Source organism: Gymnoscopelus braueri (genome assembly GCF_963280865.1).
Source record: "Gymnoscopelus braueri genome assembly, chromosome: 12".
In the NCBI taxonomy this organism is placed as follows: Eukaryota; Metazoa; Chordata; class Actinopteri; order Myctophiformes; family Myctophidae; genus Gymnoscopelus; species Gymnoscopelus braueri.
In genome coordinates this window covers 50,739,651-50,758,282 of record NC_137614.1, presented here as the reverse complement: position 1 = coordinate 50,758,282, position 18,632 = coordinate 50,739,651, and the positions used below count along the sequence as shown (strand labels likewise).

Sequence of the window (18,632 nt, the reverse complement as noted above, 5' to 3'; positions counted from 1 at the left end):
TTTTTTCTTTGGTCTGCTCTTTTTTTCCCTCTACACCATCTTTGCCAAAAATACCAAAAACTACATATTGCCAAGAAAGAGACAGAGGAGAAAGTGATACAGTCAGCTGGGGCATTAAGGCCACTGTGGCCTCAGGGTGGCATTTTTTTGAGGGGCACAAGGCCAAACTGAGGGGCAACGACGGCCATGACAAACAAACCTTGTTCCCTAGAAATGATCAAAAGACTCAAGCACCTTTATAATTATCACAACTTTTAATCTTACATTCTTTATACATATTCTGAAATCCAGCTTTTTATGTATACAAGACAAGAGACATAAGAGCCACACTCACTGGATCTCACAGAATTGTCAGTTAAGGCAGAAATGATCACACACACATTCACTATGAACCTCAGACTGTCCCTCCCATGGAGAACGTCAGAAACTAAATTGTGTCAAAATACACATTCTTTTACTGAAAAGTTGCTACTCTCACTGAGTGGTCAAAAAAATCTATTTACAAGAAAATTGTGTATTCAGTTATATTCAATAATGCCAAATGTTATAATAATGCGTAACCATGTAATAAATAAGTAAAGAAATGAGCTCGTTAGCATTATTAGCATTGTTCTGGAGACAACTATTGTCCAGAAGCCAACTCAGTCCAGTCCTGTCTAATGTAGTCCAGTCCAGTCTAGTGACCAGTCCAGTCTAGACCAGTCTAGTCTAGTCTAGTCCAGTCCTGTCTAATGTAGTCCAGTCTAGTCCAGTCCAGTCTAGTGACCAGTCCAGTGTAATGTAGTCCAGTCTAGTCTAGTCTAGTCTAGTCTAGTCTAGTCCAGTCCAGTCCAGTCCAGTCCAGTCCAGTCCAGTCCAGTCCAGTTATCGGCTCCACTCAGCAGGAGGGTCTCTGGGTCCTCTGGGCTTCTTTATACGACAATTAAAACCTAATAAAATCAAACAATATACATTAAAACATTATAATATAAATAATATACATAAAAACCTAATGATATAAAACGTCTTTAAAACATTATAATATAAATAAAATACATTAAAACCTAATAATATAAAACAATATACATCAAAACTTTAAAATATAAACAATATACATTACAGACAGACAGACAGACAGACAGACAGACAGACAGACAGACAGACAGACAGACAGACAGACAGACAGACAGACGAGTACTGTAGCCTACTTAAGTAAAACATTTTGAGTGTCTGTACTTTACTTGAATATCTGTTGTTTCTTTTACTAATCTACAATTACTCCTGCATTTTCACAATTTTTGCCTCTTTGTTGATTACCATTGACGCAGTAATGGTGTTATTTTGTTTTTAATTTCTTCATTTTAGAGGTATTAAAAGGGGTTTTAAAAGTCCTTAAAGTGTTACTTTAGAATTGTGCCTTCACAGCTCTTTCACCAATTACCGTAAAAGGCTCCGTTCCATTTAGTGTAGCACACAAGCACAGTGGTGCTCAAACTTTTAAAATGACCCCCATAACTCTGAGAGTGTCCAAATGGAACCATTTTGTACACCCCCACCCCCCCAAATCTAACATGTGCTTGCCCTCATGCTGTGTTGCTCACAGGAGGAAAGCACTCAGAGTACCCACTCTTCAAACATGAATGTTTTACAAGCTCTTAGAGAGCCTAGAGATGACTAACCCGCCATTCAGTGGTAATGGTGTGACGGAGGTGTGAGGGAGGTGTGTATATTTTTACATTTACCATAAGCTGGCGTCACCAGACTTTCCACCTCGGAGGGAAAAGCCTGGTATTCGTTCCAAATAGCGGTGGGAAAAAAAGTTCATTTCAGTGAACGAACGATTTCGTTCACGTTCACGGCAATGATTCGTTCAACTGATTCGTTCGCGTTCTCGTTCAGTAGCGCTGTTTTCTAGTGTTCAAAATGTGCTTGAGTAAAAGTACAAAAGTATTGGCATCAAAATATAGTTAAAGTACCAAAAGTAAAAGTACTAACATATTTGAAAATAGCCGATCTACAAGCTCACAACGCGTCGCGATGCGACGCGTTGTGAGCTTGTAGATCTGCTATTTTCAAATAGCCTTGGTATAAAATAGGGCTAAAGTGATTAATGTATGTTTTATAATGTGTGTAAAACACCATCGCGGGAGTGTTTTCTTTACGTCGCGCGTGAACGTAGCAGTTTCAGAAAGTGAACGAGCTCGTTCACGTTCACGGCAAATGAACTAGTTCTTTTGAACGAATCGATCATGAACGACACATCACTAGTTCCAAACTGCATGGCCCGTGTGATCCGGTCTAGACCACGCCTACTGTGTAGCATGCAGTTTAACATGTAACCTGTGTAGCATGCAGTTTAACATGTAACCTGTGTAGCATGCAGTTTAACATGTAACCTGTGTAGCATTCAGTTTAACATGTAACCTGTGTAGCATGTAGTTTAACATGTAACCTGTGTAGCATGCAGTTTAACATGTGACCTGTGTAGCATGCAGTTTAACATGTAACCTGTGTAGCATTCAGTTTAACATGTAACCTGTGTAGCATGCAGTTTAACATGTAACCTGTGTAGCATGCAGTTTAACATGTAACCTGTGTAGCATGCAGTTTAACATGTAACCTGTGTAGCATGCAGTTTAACATGTAACCTGTGTAGCATGCAGTTTAACATGTAACCTGTGTAGCATGCAGTTTAACATGTAACCTGTGTAGCATGCAGTTTAACATGTAACCTATGTAGCATGCAGTTTAACCTGTAACCTGTGTAGCATGCAGTTTAACCTGTGACCTGTGTAGCATGCAGTTTAACATGTAACCTGTGTAGCATGCAGTTTAACCTGTAACCTGTGTAGCATGCAGTTTAACCTGTAACCTGTGTAGCATGCAGTTTAACATGTAACCTGTGTAGCATGCAGTTTAACATGTGACCTGTGTAGCATGTAGTTTAACATGTAACCTGTGTAGCATGTAGTTTAACATGTGACCTGTGTAGCATGCAGTTTAACATGTAACCTGTGTAGCATGCAGTTTAACATGTAACCTGTGTAGCATGCAGTTTAACATGTAACCTGTGTAGCATGCAGTTTAACATGTAACCTGTGTAGCATGCAGTTTAACATGTAACCTGTGTAGCATGCAGTTTAACATGTAACCTGTGTAGCATGCAGTTTAACCTGAGACCTGTGTAGCATGCAGTTTAACATGTAACCTGTGTAGCATGCAGTTTAACATGTAACCTGTGTAGCATGCAGTTTAACATGTAACCTGTGTAGCATGCAGTTTAACCTGTGACCTGTGTAGCATGTAGCATGCAGGGCCTCCATCAGGTGCACATAGGAGCCAACCAGTGCTCGAGCACCTGCCTGTTTGCTTTCATAGGAGAAATTGCCCTTCTCTTATTTAAATATGGGTCTTGCTGAACCACAGTTGCCCTGCTCTCATTCGACACAATGTAGGTTAGGTCGCTTTGTTTTCTCATCCTGATAAGTCTGACAACGTCTTAGTTGAGCATGGCAGTCTCCATGTTTCTTGTTAAAACCAGAGTATAGCAAATGAAGTCGTCAGCACTCGCTATGCAACACTTTTTAAAAACACGCAGCAGAAGAAGGAAATGTAAATATTTCTCAGACATATGAGGGTCTGAAGTGTGGTTTACATTATAGGACATTATGCAAGTAACACTCAAAAGTGTTAACTTGCTACAGTAGGTTCTGCTTTTTATTAGGGCTTATCTATTAATTATTATCATTCAAATTTGTAATTATATGAAGTATGTACACTTTTACTAGACTGGGTCTATATTGCTTAACTTATCTGTTGCCTAAATTGCTACTGTCCTCCACACAGTGGGTGTTGGGGGTATAGTTGGGTAGTCTTTCTTCCAATTTATATTTGCTAATAGTATGTTGGATTCATGCATATTTTGCATGAATCCAACAGTAAAAAAAATGGGTGCCCCCCTGCAGTGACGCCTAGGGGTCACGGACCCCCTGTTGAATACCCATGATGTCCCAGTGGAGAGTGTGTTGTACTGTGATAGGTTTCCTTCTTTGAAGAACACAGCGTGAGGCCAATTGCATTTTAGGAAAGAAGGAAAAAAAGAAAAGAAAAAAGAACAGGCAACCTAAAAGTAACAGACAGACAGACAGACAGACAGACAGACAGACAGACAGACAGACAGACAGACAGACAGACAGACAGACAGACAGACAGACAGTAGTTGTGTACACTACCCATCGGTCCAGGTGCTTTGGGTAGATTGGAGACGTCTTCATAATCATCATCTGTGGATGACTGTCTGTCATCTAAGACAACAGAGGGACATACAGTCAGTCACTGTGTGGACATGTTGACTTTTATGCATTTATCTGATCAACTAAGATGTCCAAATGTATGATAATGCGCACACTGGTTTAATACACTGCCTAGTGCCTAATCAACACTGCTTAAATACAAGCTGTCTGAAAAAGCCTGACCGATGCCAGAGTTTTGAGTCCAATGCTGATCCTGAATTTGGAGAGTCCTCGACCCTCCATATTTTGTCAAAGAGCAAACTTTGCAAATCAATTTGAAAATCTTTGATTTGATTGCAGTTTTTATTTCGGGAACATAATAACTAATAAGCAAACAAGTAAATACACACAATGTGAAATTCAATTCAATATATTTATCCATGTATGGGCACTGATGTCATCAGTGTTGACATTGGTCGGATCGGCGGTGCAACGTATGAGGGCCGAACTCTATGTAAAAACCTCTAGTTTGTAAAAACTGCTGAACTACATAAGTTCACAACGCACTGCATCCTCAGCACAACACATTGTGAGCTTGAAGCCTACTTTACTGGTGTTTTTGAAGATTTTAGATTTTAGTTTTTGAAATGTTCAACTATAGTGACACGCCTAAAAGAATTATGCCAGGTTGAAAGTGATTTAAAAAAATTGGAGATACAAAAAAATATATGAGATACCAAAATAATGGCTGAAATATCGGCCAAACCGATATATTGTTATGACTTCAAAAGTCAGTCTGTCTGGTATAATACACACTGACTGAGTGAGGCAAAAACCTACACCTAAAATATTGTAGGTAAGATATTTATAAACATAGTGTGTACACCATACAAGTATTTCTTTATTCCGTCCCCTTACCTGTAAACAGTTCAGATTTTTTGCTGTTGCCTAGTGACTCTGACCCCTCCCCCAGCCTGGGATTGGTTGGTCCTGCCACGTCGTAGATGGGATTTGCAGAAAGGCCGGAGCTGGTTGGCTTAGCCCGGGGTTTGACCACGCTGTAGAGGGCCGTTGCCTCGCTGCCTGGCAGCTCGTTGTCATAGATGACGTGATGGGAGGGGGGTGTGGCTCTATAAGGAAACGCCCACACACAAAATGATCCAGAATGCCTGCTCTTCAACCTCCCAAAATATTTACATATCCCCCCCTGTTGTGTTCCCTTCACTGGCTTATAGGTGCTCCAGTACAAAACACTAATGTTGGCCTGCAAGGCAACCAGAAGCATGGCACCCCCCTACCTGTACCTTCAAGAGTCAAGACATGATGCAACCAACCCTACAACCCTTCCCGCTCACTTAGATCAGCTAACACAGGAATGCTGTTAGGAAATGCTGCTAGACTCTTCTCCCTTCTCTAAAACACCCTGGACAAGGCTCCACGCGTTCTAGACTCTTCTCCCTTCTCTAAAACACCCTGGACAACGCTCCACACATCCTAGACTCTTCTCCCTTCCCTAAAACACCCTGGACAACGCTCCACACGTCCTAGACTCTTCTCCCTTCTCTAAAACACCCTGGACAACGCTCCACACATCCTAGACTCTTCTCCCTTCCCTAAAACACCCTGGACAACGCTCCACACGTCCTAGACTCTTCTCCCTTCTCTAAAACACCCTGGACAACGCTCCACACGTCCTAGACTCTTCTCCCTTCTCTAAAACACCCTGGACAACGCTCCACACGTTCTAGACTCTTCTCCCTTCCCTAAAACACCCTGGACAACGCTCCACACGTTCTAGACTCTTCTCCCTTCTCTAAAACACCCTGGACAACGCTCCACATTTCCTAGATCAAAATGTTTTTAAAAATAGTAAAAAATGGCAAAGAAATTTAGGGATAATGGGTAAGGCACCGGCGAAAATAAATAGGGCCCTAGACTCTTCTCCCTCCTGGCTCCCAAAGAACTGCAGACTCACTCCCACCTCTTCAGACTCCACCTCACCCCCTAGCACTGACCTCTTCAGACTCCTCCTAGCCCCCTAGCACTGACCTCTTCAGACTCCTCCTAGCCCCCTAGCACTGACCTCTTCGGACCCCACCTCACCCCCTAGGACTCCTCTCTCCTTGTATCCGTTCTATTCACCTTTGCTGGCTAGATGCTGGTTTACTCTGCAAACTATGCAGTATCTTGGTCACCTAACCCATAGTAACTTTCCCCCTCCCTCCCTTCCTTCAAAACCCACCTGTTAAAAATGACTTTTCTCAGTTGAGATTGATCTCTAATCTTGTGTTACTGTTTTTTCATTTTTTCCCCTAATAAAGTTGTTTAACTAATACATTAATCCAGTGGTTCTCAAACCTTTTCATGTCAAGGACCCCCAAATTGATAAATATTTCACCGTGGACCCCCATCTGAAAATATGTCGTGCCAGGGAGGGATCCCCCTGAAGCAGATTTGTGTTAAAAATGTTCACTAATGTTCAAGATTTTTGAAAAATAGCAGATCTACAAGCTCATAGCGTGGCACTGCTTGTAGATCTGCTATTCTTGAATAGCCAAAGTATAAAAGGTTAATGTGGTTAAAATGATTGTGATGCTACATACACAACTACTTTTGCTGGGGACCCCCTAGAACCCCCCCAAGGACCCCTCGGGGTGCCCGGACCCTACTTTGAGAACCAATGCATTAATCAATACAAATTACATTACAATTACAATTAATAACACACAAGGACAGGTCAAAAACTTCAATACTAGGAGCACTAAGCATCAAGGACAGGTATAGCATTAAGGTCAGGTATAGTTTTTTGCCAATACTGAAACTATTCGGTTGTTAAGACGTGACGTTGCGCCCCGCTAGAATAACTTCCGGGTCCAAGTGTATTTTCCCAATATGCGCAGTGCTGTGTCCCTCGATGTTTTAACAGATCTGAGACTAAAATAACGACTAAAGTGTCATTCTACCGCTTTCCTGGCAACGACAAAAAGAAGAGGAAATCTTTTTTTTAATATACATCTATATATGAATATATATATAGAAATACATATAAAAAATATATATTATAATGTTAATAATAATAAATAAATACAAATATAAATATACATATTAGCCTACTTTTTACTGTCTATGATATTAGCATTAAGACCCTTATTAACCCTCAATGGTTCATTTCTGAAAAAGGAGGTTATTGTACAAAGATTTACGGGTTCCAACATGTTTGTTTACAATGAAGAGTGGACGGCGCTGGTGCCTTTTGGACCCGGACGTGACGTCGGACTACAAAATGACGTCAGACTTAAGAACCGAATATGTTCTTTAAGAGAATTAAAAACTACATACCTGCTTCTAACTGCTGAGGTGGGTGTGGCCGAGGGAGAGAGGGCGGGGCTCGTTGTAGGTGGGTGGGACTTGGGGGGTTTGCTGACCACAGCGTACGTGTCGTTCATCTTGGTACGAGGCAAGGACCTGCACGTGCACACACACACACACACACACACACACACACACACACACACACACACACACACACACACACACACACACACACACACACACACACACACACACACACACACACGCGTCAATGATTCATAGAATAGCTCGTAATAATACCGGGGAAAAGAAACTGTAACCCACATGGACTAAAATCAATTTCCTGCGAAAATGGGCAGACAAAACAAAAGATGAATCCATTAAAGGAGAATTCCGGACATTTTAAGTGTTATCTTTGATGTGTCGTTACTCACCTACCGACGTAAACAGTGGCATTGTTTATTTCCAGATATTCCCCTGTCGTCATATTTTCAACCTCCTCCGTTGTCATAATGGGAGCGCGTGTCATAGGGAAATTCGTCTATTATAACCGATGCAAAGTTATTTTTTTCTCTACTACTACTCATTGTGGAGTCTGATGATAGTCAAACATGCAGTGAAAGTTCCTGAGAGGCTACCGCTAATGACGAACGAGCTAACGCTAGTTGCTTGTTTCTCTCCCAGAACCTGGCAACTTGGTGTTGCCATGTTGAGAAACAAGCAACTAGCGTTAGCTCGTTCGTCATTAGCGGTAGCCTCTCAGGAACTTTCACTGCATGTTTGACTATCATCAGACTCCACAATGAGTAGTAGTAGAGAAAAAAATAACTTTGCATCGGTTATAATAGACGAATTTCCCTATGACACGCGCTCCCATTATGACAACGGAGGAGGTTGAAAATATGACGACAGGGGAATATCTGGAAATAAACAATGCCACTGTTTACGTCGGTAGGTGAGTAACGACACATCAAAGATAACACTTAAAATGTCCGGAATTCTCCTTTAAGAGCAGGGAACGCATCTGTGTCATTTTTTTTCTTTCTTTGGGCTCTTCAAAAATAGCAGATCTACAAGCTCGTAGCGCTGTTAGGATTTAGAAAATTACATTTACATTTTTAGATATGTAAAAAAATTATCTCAAAATGTTTTGTTCCAGGGACCCCCAGAGGCAAAGATTTGAGTTAGAAATGTTCTCCTCCCCTCCCCTCCCCTCCCCTCTCCTCTCCTCTCCTCTCCTCTCCTCTCCTCTCCTCTCCTCTCCTCTCCTCTCCTCTCCTCTCCTCTCCTCTAATGCCAGGTATCTATGGTGACGGGGTAACAGTATGGGGGTGGCAGTGTAATGGAGTGATGACAGAATGGAGAGATGTAAAGAGAAGTGTGAAATTAGTACATATCACCCTCCTCTGTCACATCCTGCCTGTTAGTTTCCACCTCTCTCTCTCTCTCTCTCTCTCTCTGGTGCATTTCTAGAGCACTAGTGTGTTACATTCACCTATTCACCCCCCATTGACAGACACACACACACACACACACACACACACACACACACACACACACACACACACACACACACACACACACACACACACACACACACACACACACACACACACACACACACACACACACACACACACACACACACACAGCTGGTATCTGTATCTCTCTTGTATACCAGAAATAGGAACCAACTCTTTCAGAGACTCTAAATTAATTTCACTCTCTTATTATAGTTAATTATCTCCGCCAGGCCGTTTCAGAAGAAAAAAATGCCACAAATCCTGAACGCAGCGTCCGATCTGTATCACACATTGAGGGGCCTCTAGACCAGTTGTTCCCAAAACCTTTTAGCTCGAGCCCCAAAAGAGAAATTTGATGATGTTTGATGTTTCTAAATTAGTGATAATAGCAGATCTTACAAGCTCACAACGTGAGCAACATTAACCCCTTAAGTCAAGGACCCCTTCATGTCAAGGACCCCCAGAATTATATGTATTTGGCCGCAGACCCCCATCTCAAAATAATTTGTTCCAGGGACCCCCAGAAGCAAAGATTAGAGTTACAAATGTTCGCTTTAAAAATATATTTAACATCAAAGATTTGCACACATTTTCAAGATGTTTCAAAGATAGCAGATCTAAAAGCTCATAGCGCGGCACTCGGTGCCGCGCTATGAGCTTGTAGATCTGCTATCTTTGAATAGCCAATGTATAAAATAATGGTTTAAGTGGTTACACAGATGTGTTCCCGGTCTTAATGGGTTAAACTCACATTTAACCACAGTAAGCATCCTGTTGCCTTCTGCTAAGATATACCCTTGAAAATGCTGACTCACCACAGTCTTGGTTTCCATTTATTTTGGTAAAATAAAGTCTTTACTTCTCCTCCACTCCTCAAGACTCAAAGCAGTGTTGATTTGGTTGACTAAGACTATGTCTAAGACTAAACTATTTCAGTTGACTAAAATAGGACTAAAACTAAATGGTGTGTTATTCAAAAGACTATAAGACTAAATCAGAATTTGCTGTCAAAATTAACACTGACTCAACGAGACTCCTATGAGTTTCCTATTCAATACATTAGCATCTTTCCGCTGGTAATTAAATTATTGGCTCAGGAATGCGACAAAAACTACAAAATCTCCATGAATTCAATACTTCATGGGGTGTGTAATTGATAGAAAATACGATTTTTTTTTGGGGGTGAACTACTCCTTTAAATTGATGTCATATAATTTTAGGTATTTTATCCTAGGTGTTTTTTGTGAAGTCTATACACGGGCTCACTTTGGCCATTTTGCCCTGAGCACCAGACTGCCCTGAGCACCAGACTGCCCTGAGCACCAGACTGCCCTGAGCACCAGACTGCCCTGAGCACCAGACTGCCCTGAGCACCAGACTGCCGTGTGCAATCTGTGTATGTCATTCATAACTAGTAACTAGCTAGTTAATCTGTGTATGTCATTCATAACTAGTAACTAGCTAGTTAATCTGTGTATGTCATTCATAACTAGTAACTAGCTAGTTACTGGCCTGTTTCCAGCTGGCTGCCATCAGACTGTTGAACAAGCTCTGCCTGCCTGTCACCAGGCTGTCCTGATGACACAGGCCACCACAAAGGATCTGATTTCTGTGACTGGATATTCTGTCACAGTTAATTGTATTGATTTTTCCTTATGCACCTTATGTACATCTGTCATGACATCTGCTATTATCTATAGTGCCTCGTCCCACTGCTATTTTAACTACGCACATATATTTCACTGTCTAAAACCAGCAGAAAACCAGCAGTAGAGGTCCTGGTAGGACATAAAACCAGCAATACTAGAGGTCCTGGTAGGACATAAAACCAGCAGTACTAGAGGTCCTGGAAGGATATACAACCAGCAGTACTAGGGGTCCTGGTAGGACATAAAACCAACAGTACTAGAGGTCCTGGTAGGATATAAAGCCAGCAGTACTAGAGGTCCTGGTAGGATACAAAACCAGCAGTACTAGGGGTCCTGGTAGGATACAAAACCAGCAGTACTAGGGGTCCTGGTAGGATATAAAACCATCAGTACTAGAGGTCCTGGAAGGATATAAAACCATCACTACTAGAGGTCCTGGTAGGATATAAAACCAGCAGTACTAGAGGTCCTGGTAGGATATAAAACCAACAGTACTAGAGGTCCTGGTAGGATATAAAACCATCAGTACTAGAGGTCCTGGTAGGATATAAAACCATCAGTACTAGAGGTCCTGGTAGGATATAAAACCATCAGTACTAGAGGTCCTGGTAGGATATAAAACCAGCAGTACTAGAGGTCCTGGATGGAAGGAGGGATGAAGGAACACATGTATGAGTGAGTGAGTGAGTGAGTGAGTGAGTGAGTGAGTGAGTGAGTGAGTGAGTCCTACCTCTTAGTCAGTGTTCCAGGTGGACTTCTGATGTCAGGTGAGTCAGAATTCTGAGACACACACACACACACACACACACACACACACACACACACACACACACACACACACACACACACACACACACACACACACACACACACACACACACACACACACACACACACACACACGCACACACACACGCACGCACACGCCCCCACACACACACACACACACACACACACACACACACACACACACACACACACACACACACACACACACACACACACACACACACACACACACACACACACACACACACACACACACACACACACACACACACATGCAAGAGAAACGTTTAAATTGTTAATAAAAAAATGTATTTTGTCTATTGTGTTCAGTTCTCTCTCTGCTCTGATAATGGACACAAACACATTAGCATGTAGCACAGCATTTAACTGGAGCGTATACCTAGGTTCCCTCAGCCCTAACCCTAACCCCGACAACAACCCTAACTGGTACCATGTCCCCACCACAACCACTAACTTGTGGGGTCCCTCAGGGAGCATTTGAGGTCCTCTTTCCTTTTTGTTACACATCAACGACATGAAGTCAGCCTGCGATCGCAACCTGTGTTCCTTTTCGCAGACGATTCTGCTCTCTTCGTCTCGCAAATCAGAGGTAGAAAAAAATGCTTAGCCGCTGCCTCTGTGGCTTACCTGCTAGCAATGCCTAGCTAGTAAACGCAACCTCCCGTGGTCGAAACCCACCGGTAGAAAGACTTTCTTTTACTCTACCGACTTTTTTTCTCTCTCTCTCTGCACAGTTTTTGTGAGGTTGGGGTTAGGCAAGCGCATGATCACACATGCCACGGTGCACTTTGACTCCACGGAGGACTTTGTGCGTCCTATATTGGCTGCAGTCATCTGATCCCTGGTCAGTCAGTCTATCATAGCAGCACTTTATTCTAGCAGCCCGAACCCCTCCTTCTCTCACAACCACAGCCAGTTTACAAAGAACAACCATGTGTTGTGTAATAGCTTGTCTGACACCTAGTTGGTCGGGTTGAGAGAGCAACTGCACGTAGCCAGAACCAGAACGGTCATTGCGGACGAGAGGCAAGCATGCAGCCAATACAAAACGATGATTGTGCAATACAATGGGAAATGGTGGGGTGCTAGACCAGCGCCGGTCGGGGAAAATACATAAATAAGTGGACTACTAGATCGCAATAGTGTCTTCCCAATTGTGGGGGGACATCCAGGCCCTTCTGAACCCCCCCTAGGGATAGGGTTAGGTTTAGGCAGTGGTGTAAAGTAACTAAGTACATTTACTCAAGTACTGTACTTACTTACGGTATTTTGTATACATTTAGTTTTTTACTCCACTACATCTCAGAGGCAAATATTGTACTTTTACTCCACTACAATTATTTGAAAGCTTTAGTTACTAGTTACTTTGCAGATATAAAGTATTACATTATAAAACATACATTAACCACTTTAGCCTTATTTTATACCTAGGCTACAAGCTCACAAGGCTTGTAGCCTCACAACGCGAGCCTCACAACGCGTCGCGATGCGACGCGTTGTGAGCTTGTAGATCGGCTATTTTCAAACACTTTAGTACTTTCTACTTTTGGTACTTTAAGTACATTTTGATACCAATACTTTTGTACTTTTACTCAAGTCATTTTTTTATTCCGGACTTTTACTTGTAACAGAGTACTTCTACATTGCAGTATCGATACTTTTACTTAAGTTAAACATTTGAGTACTTTTTCCACCACTGGGTTTAGGCATAGTTTTGTCAACATGCGACGTCGCCATGGCGTCCCGTCATATCAAAACTTCAAGACGTTTCAAGGCTACTGACAGAGCGGCAAAATGTGACACCTTGGGAGTGAGAGCAGGTTGTCTTGGCACACAAAAAGAAGTCTCTTGGGTTTAAAGTGGTTGTAGGTGACTCTGAAGCCACTTAGGATGCATATGAGACAATAATCTATCTGGAGAGAGCATGGCACTAAAAGGTCAATAAAAAATAAAAAAAAATGTCTTGCTATAGAGTATAGATTATCGCCCACAATAGACAGAAGTGATATTAGGATATTGCAGGGGCTCTGGTTCAATGTCATGTTGACTCTGTCTTGCTCATCCTGGAACCCCAGCACACCTGAGATCTGCAAATAAAGCTACAGATCCTCACCAAGCAAATTAGACTGATCCTTTGACTTCAACCTCAAATAACATTTTCTCAGTGCCCATTTTGAATAGCCTGCCTGTCTGTCTGTATAGGCAATATCTGATTTTAAAAGGTGTATGGTTCACAGGAATATGAACAATGCAGCACCCAAATATTTAAACAATTACTTTTCCGAGGTCAGTGATGTACACAGTCACTCAACAAACTTTGTCCCTTCCACATTCATGAGCTATAATTCTGTGAGTCAGAATGTTTATATGGGCATCAGTAACATGGAATGGTCTGCCTGGTTAAGTCCTCTCTAAACAACTGTCAGCTGGACCTGACTATATAGTATCTCAAACAAAATCAATTATTCAGAATATATTGCCTTTAAATACTGCTTTACTGCTTTCTTATTCCCTCTACCCCCCCCCCCTTCTTGTGTTATGCCTTTTGACTTTTTTTGTGTGCAAGTGTGTTTGTAGCCTACATAATGATGTTATTATCAATACATAAGTTAATAAAATAAAAAGAAACCTACCCTAACCCCAACCCAAACCCTAACGCTAAACTGAGCGACAACAGCTTGTATGTCCAAAACTCTTCCTTTTTTAATAGTTTCTAAACCCATGAAGACCTGAGGCCATTCTTAAAAATGTTTTTTGAAAAAACAGTTTAAAAAAAAAAAAAAAAAAAAAAAAAAAAAAAAATAGCAGATCTACAAGCTCATAGCGCGGCACTCGGTGCCGCGCTATGAGCTTGTATATCTGCTATTTTTGAATAGCCAAAGAAATCTAAAGTGACATAACACTGATGCGTTCCAGGTCTTAATGGGTTAAAAACATTTCAAAACAGTGAAAATAGCAGATCAACTGTGAGCTTTTAGATCACCTATTTTCACTACTTTTGTGCGACGCTCTTGTAAGATGAAGATTTTTGATTGATTGGATACTTTTAGTAACAGTTTGCAAATAGTTCAGTGGTATGATTTTACACATGATGCTAAAAGGATAACATTATCCTAAGCATTCATTTACTACAGTAACAGTTAAAATACAGAGATACAAGGTTTCTGCCGGACAGCCACAATATTAATGTGTGATGTTGATCAGTAACATTACTGGGTTCATGATATGAAATAATAATAAGTGGTATTTAGTTAGTATTATTCACCTACCTGTAGTACTGCAGTACTACTGTAATAGATCTGAGAGTATACCAGCTGTCCAGAGTAAAGAAAACATCAACTTCTATCTGTCTGTCTGTCTGTCTGTCTGTCTGTCTGTCTGTCTGTCTGTCTGTCTGTCTGTCTGTCTGTCTGTCTGTCTGTCTGTCTGTCTGTCTGTCTGTCTGTCTGTCTGTCTGTCTGTCTGTCTGTCTGTCTCTCTCTTTCTCTGTCTCTCTCTCTCTCTCTCTTGGTGTCCAACCGCCAACTCTCAGATGTTCACAGTTGACTCATTTGCATACAGGAAGTAGGCCTCCTGGTAACTTCCTCTTTCCTGCTACTGCACTTCTGCTTTATGCTGCTTTCTCTCTCTCTCTCTCTCTCTCTCTCTCTCTCTCTCTCTCTCTCTCTCTCTCCAAGAGATGGAGAGAGAGAGAGAGAAAGTGAGGAAGTGCACAAAGTTTGGAAGGGAGAGGAAGAGAGAGAGAGAGAGAGAGAGAGAGAGAGAGGGGGGTGTTACCTGAGTGTGGTTGCTATGGCGATGATGGTCAGGTGACCGTAGTGCCTTCTCAAACATGAGTGTCACTGCAGAGAAGATGAAATGATACTGTTCCTACAGACAGACAGACAGACAGACAGACAGACAGACAGACAGACAGACAGACAGACAGACAGACAGACAGACAGACAGACAGACAGACAGACAGACAGACAGACAGACAGACAGACAGACTGTTACTGTCCACAGCTGACAGTAGTATTGTATGAAGTATTAGAGTGTAGTATAATGGTAGTGTAACAGTATAATATATTAGGTTAGGTACTTTGGTCTGTACTATGGCAGTTCTTTGTAGTCTCATTTCGGTTAAGATGTTGCCGATGCTGAAGTCTGCCCGGATCTGCTGTTAGAATACAAAACAAACAAACACATTCATATATATATTTAAAAAATTTTTTTTTATACAAAACAAACCATGTTATGAAACAACATGAATACAAAACAAATGACACATTAATATAAAGCAAACACATGAATAAAATGACCTGTGTACTGTGTGTAGTTATGAATATCTCTATATTCTGATAGTAGTCATTGCTATAGAGTGTTTGTTCAGTAACAGGAATCTCCATGTCTCTCCAGCTCTTTATTAAACACATTTTGTTTTTCTTTTTAATTTTCAGGTTGGGATTCATCCAATCAGGAGAGAGAACTCATGCAGGATACAGGATAAACAAGTGAAATTGATGCTAAGTGATGAAACATTTAATTTTTGTTGTCATAAATGGAACTGGAACACTATAAAATTGAAGCTGATAAATTGGTTCTCTCTCTTGATTGGATGAAATTTGTATCCTGAGCTGAACATTTATTTTCCGTTTACCAAAAGCTGGAGAGACTGTTATTGAGCAAACACTCTATAACAATGATTACTAACAGAATATAGAGCTTTACATTTAACAAAAACCTTTTTGAAACGGCTTTAACCAAAGAATATCACATAAACACCCTTCTTGTTCCTTCTGTCTTCATGTCATCATGTGTCATGTTTTATTAATCGCCATGATGATAATCCTCATCACACTAACACTATGTGTCAGTTTGTGCTCTGTATATGTGTGTGTGTGTGTGTGTGTGTGTGTGTGTGTGTGTGTGTGTGTGTGTGTGTGTGTGTGTGTGTGTGTGTGTGTGTGTGTGTGTGTGTGTGTGTGTGTGTGTGTGTGTGTGTGTGTGTGTGTGTGTGTGTGTGTGTGTGTGCGTGCGTGCACGTGCGCGCGTGTGCGTGTGTGCTCTGTAGTGTTTTTGTATGTGTTTGTATGTGTGTGTGTGTGGGGGGGGGTTACCTTGGTAACCAGAAGGTCATGGATGTAGTCGAGAATACAGATGACCCCAGTCCTGCCACAGCCAGCACTACACATATACACACACACACACACACACACACACACACACACACACACACACACACACACACACACACACACACACACACACACACACACACACACACACACACACACACACACACACACACACACACGTCTCTATCATCATTAATATAAGTGTTACCTGCTTTATATTCACAACCACATGGTGTGTGTGTGTGCATGTGTGTGTGTGCGTGCGTGTGTGTGTGTGTGTGTGTGTAGTGTGTAGTGTGTGAGAGAAGACATGCCATATGCGTGACATGGCTTGTTGAATTTTAATGACCATATGATGTGCAAAAACAACCTTCTGCAGTGTGTGTGTGTGTGTGTGTGTGTGTGTGTGTGTGTGTGTGTGTGTGTGTGTGTGTGTGTGTGTGTGTGTGTGTGTGTGTGTGTGTGTGTGTGTGTGTGTGTGTGTGTGTGTGTGTGTGTGTGTGTGTGTGCGCGCGCGCGCGTGCGAGTGTGTGTTAAAGGTCTTCACGTGTTCACCCGAACCGAAAATAGCCAACAGTACCCAAGGCCTGTACAGGTTCAGTTCATGTTTTGTCATGGCCACTGGGTTTAGGGTCAGTTTAGCTCTGGTCCATAGCGTTAGAAGGAGTTCTCCTTAACGCTATGGGACTTTGGATCCTTTCCCCTCACACCCACGGTACCACAGGCTGCACAGCCTCTCGTCTGTAGTAAAAATAAAAAATACACTTTAGCTACTCACCAAAACAAAGATGGTTTTATAGAGTTGAAAGCCTGCTCTACTTAGTGGGAACACTCAGAGCCCCCCACCTCACGTCTAAAATACACTTTTTGGCCAGAAAAGAAAATATTTCACCGGAAGGAAAAATCTGGTCAACAGAAACATTCCATCGGCCAGATCTGTAGGGGGCGCAGTGGAGTAACCAACATATTTTTTTCCTTCCGGTGAAATATTTTATTTTCTGGACAAAAAGTGTATTTTAGACGTGAGGTGGGGGGCTCAGAGTGTTCCCACTAAGTAGAGTAGGCTTTCAACTCCATATAACCGTCTTTGTTTTGGTGAGTAGCAAAAATGTATTTTTTATTTTTTACTACAGACGAGAGGCAGCACAACCTGCGCTACCGCGGGTGTGAGGGGAAAGGATCCAAAGTCCCATAGCGTTAAGGAGAACTCCTTCTAACGCTACGGACCAGAGTAGGGGTCACTGGGGTTAGGGTCAGTTCGGATTCTATTACCTGGGGTCTGTTTATCATTATGTTTAATACCCAGTTGGCCACAGTCAGTCAGTGATGGTCAGGAGAGAAAATCGTTATGAATCATGACGATTAGGCTGACCTGGGATCAGATGACTGCAGCACAACATAATAGGAACAAAGCTGAACTGTGCCATGCAGTTTCAGAGAGAACTAAATACCTCCATGAGATCAAAGGTGTGTGATCGAGGACTCCTTCTTCATCAAGATGAAAACACATTTCATTGCATTGTGTTTTATGGGAGGCTGCTCCAGTACGTTAGCGGCTAGATTGCATTATGGAGTATAGTCTGTAACTGGTAGCTATAATGGTAGAACAGCATTTTTTTTGCCAGCAATTGTAATTATTAGGTTTGTCACGTCCATAATAATACCCAACAGTGGGGGGGATGGTTCTGTAATATCTCAGAATTATTCAGATCCAGGAACACATTTTCACATTATGGTTCGGGTCCATCGATCCTATATTTAACCCTTTAAGACCAGGAACGCATCGGTGTCATTTTCAAGATTTCTTTGGCTATTCAAAAATAGCAGATCTACAAGCTCGTAGCGCGGCACCGAGTGCCGCGCTACGAGCTTGTAGATCTGCTATTTTTGAGAAATCGTGGAAAATGTGTGCAAATCTTTGAATATATGTTTTAAAAACGACACATTTTTAACTCCGATCTGTGCTCCTGGGGGGACCCTGGAACAAGAGATGGGGGTCTGCGGCCAAAT

General features: G+C 41.9%; 1 protein-coding gene across 1 annotated transcript in view; it reads right to left on the bottom strand.

The window, feature by feature from the left end:
- Positions 1 to 251: 251 nt before the first annotated feature.
- ptpn18 (protein tyrosine phosphatase non-receptor type 18) overlaps positions 252 to 18,632 on the bottom strand; it is a 39,642-nt gene continuing 21,261 nt past the window's right edge. The window contains exons 9-16 of the mRNA XM_080445059.1: positions 16,605 to 16,671; positions 15,587 to 15,664; positions 15,283 to 15,375; positions 11,426 to 11,475; positions 7,551 to 7,676; positions 5,130 to 5,341; positions 4,212 to 4,283; positions 252 to 929 (exon numbers count right to left, since the gene is read on the bottom strand). Of these exons, the coding sequence (XP_080301185.1) occupies positions 865 to 929; positions 4,212 to 4,283; positions 5,130 to 5,341; positions 7,551 to 7,676; positions 11,426 to 11,475; positions 15,283 to 15,375; positions 15,587 to 15,664; positions 16,605 to 16,671 (763 nt within the window). The 3' untranslated portion in view covers positions 252 to 864. The remainder of the gene's footprint in view (positions 930 to 4,211; positions 4,284 to 5,129; positions 5,342 to 7,550; positions 7,677 to 11,425; positions 11,476 to 15,282; positions 15,376 to 15,586; positions 15,665 to 16,604; positions 16,672 to 18,632) is intronic.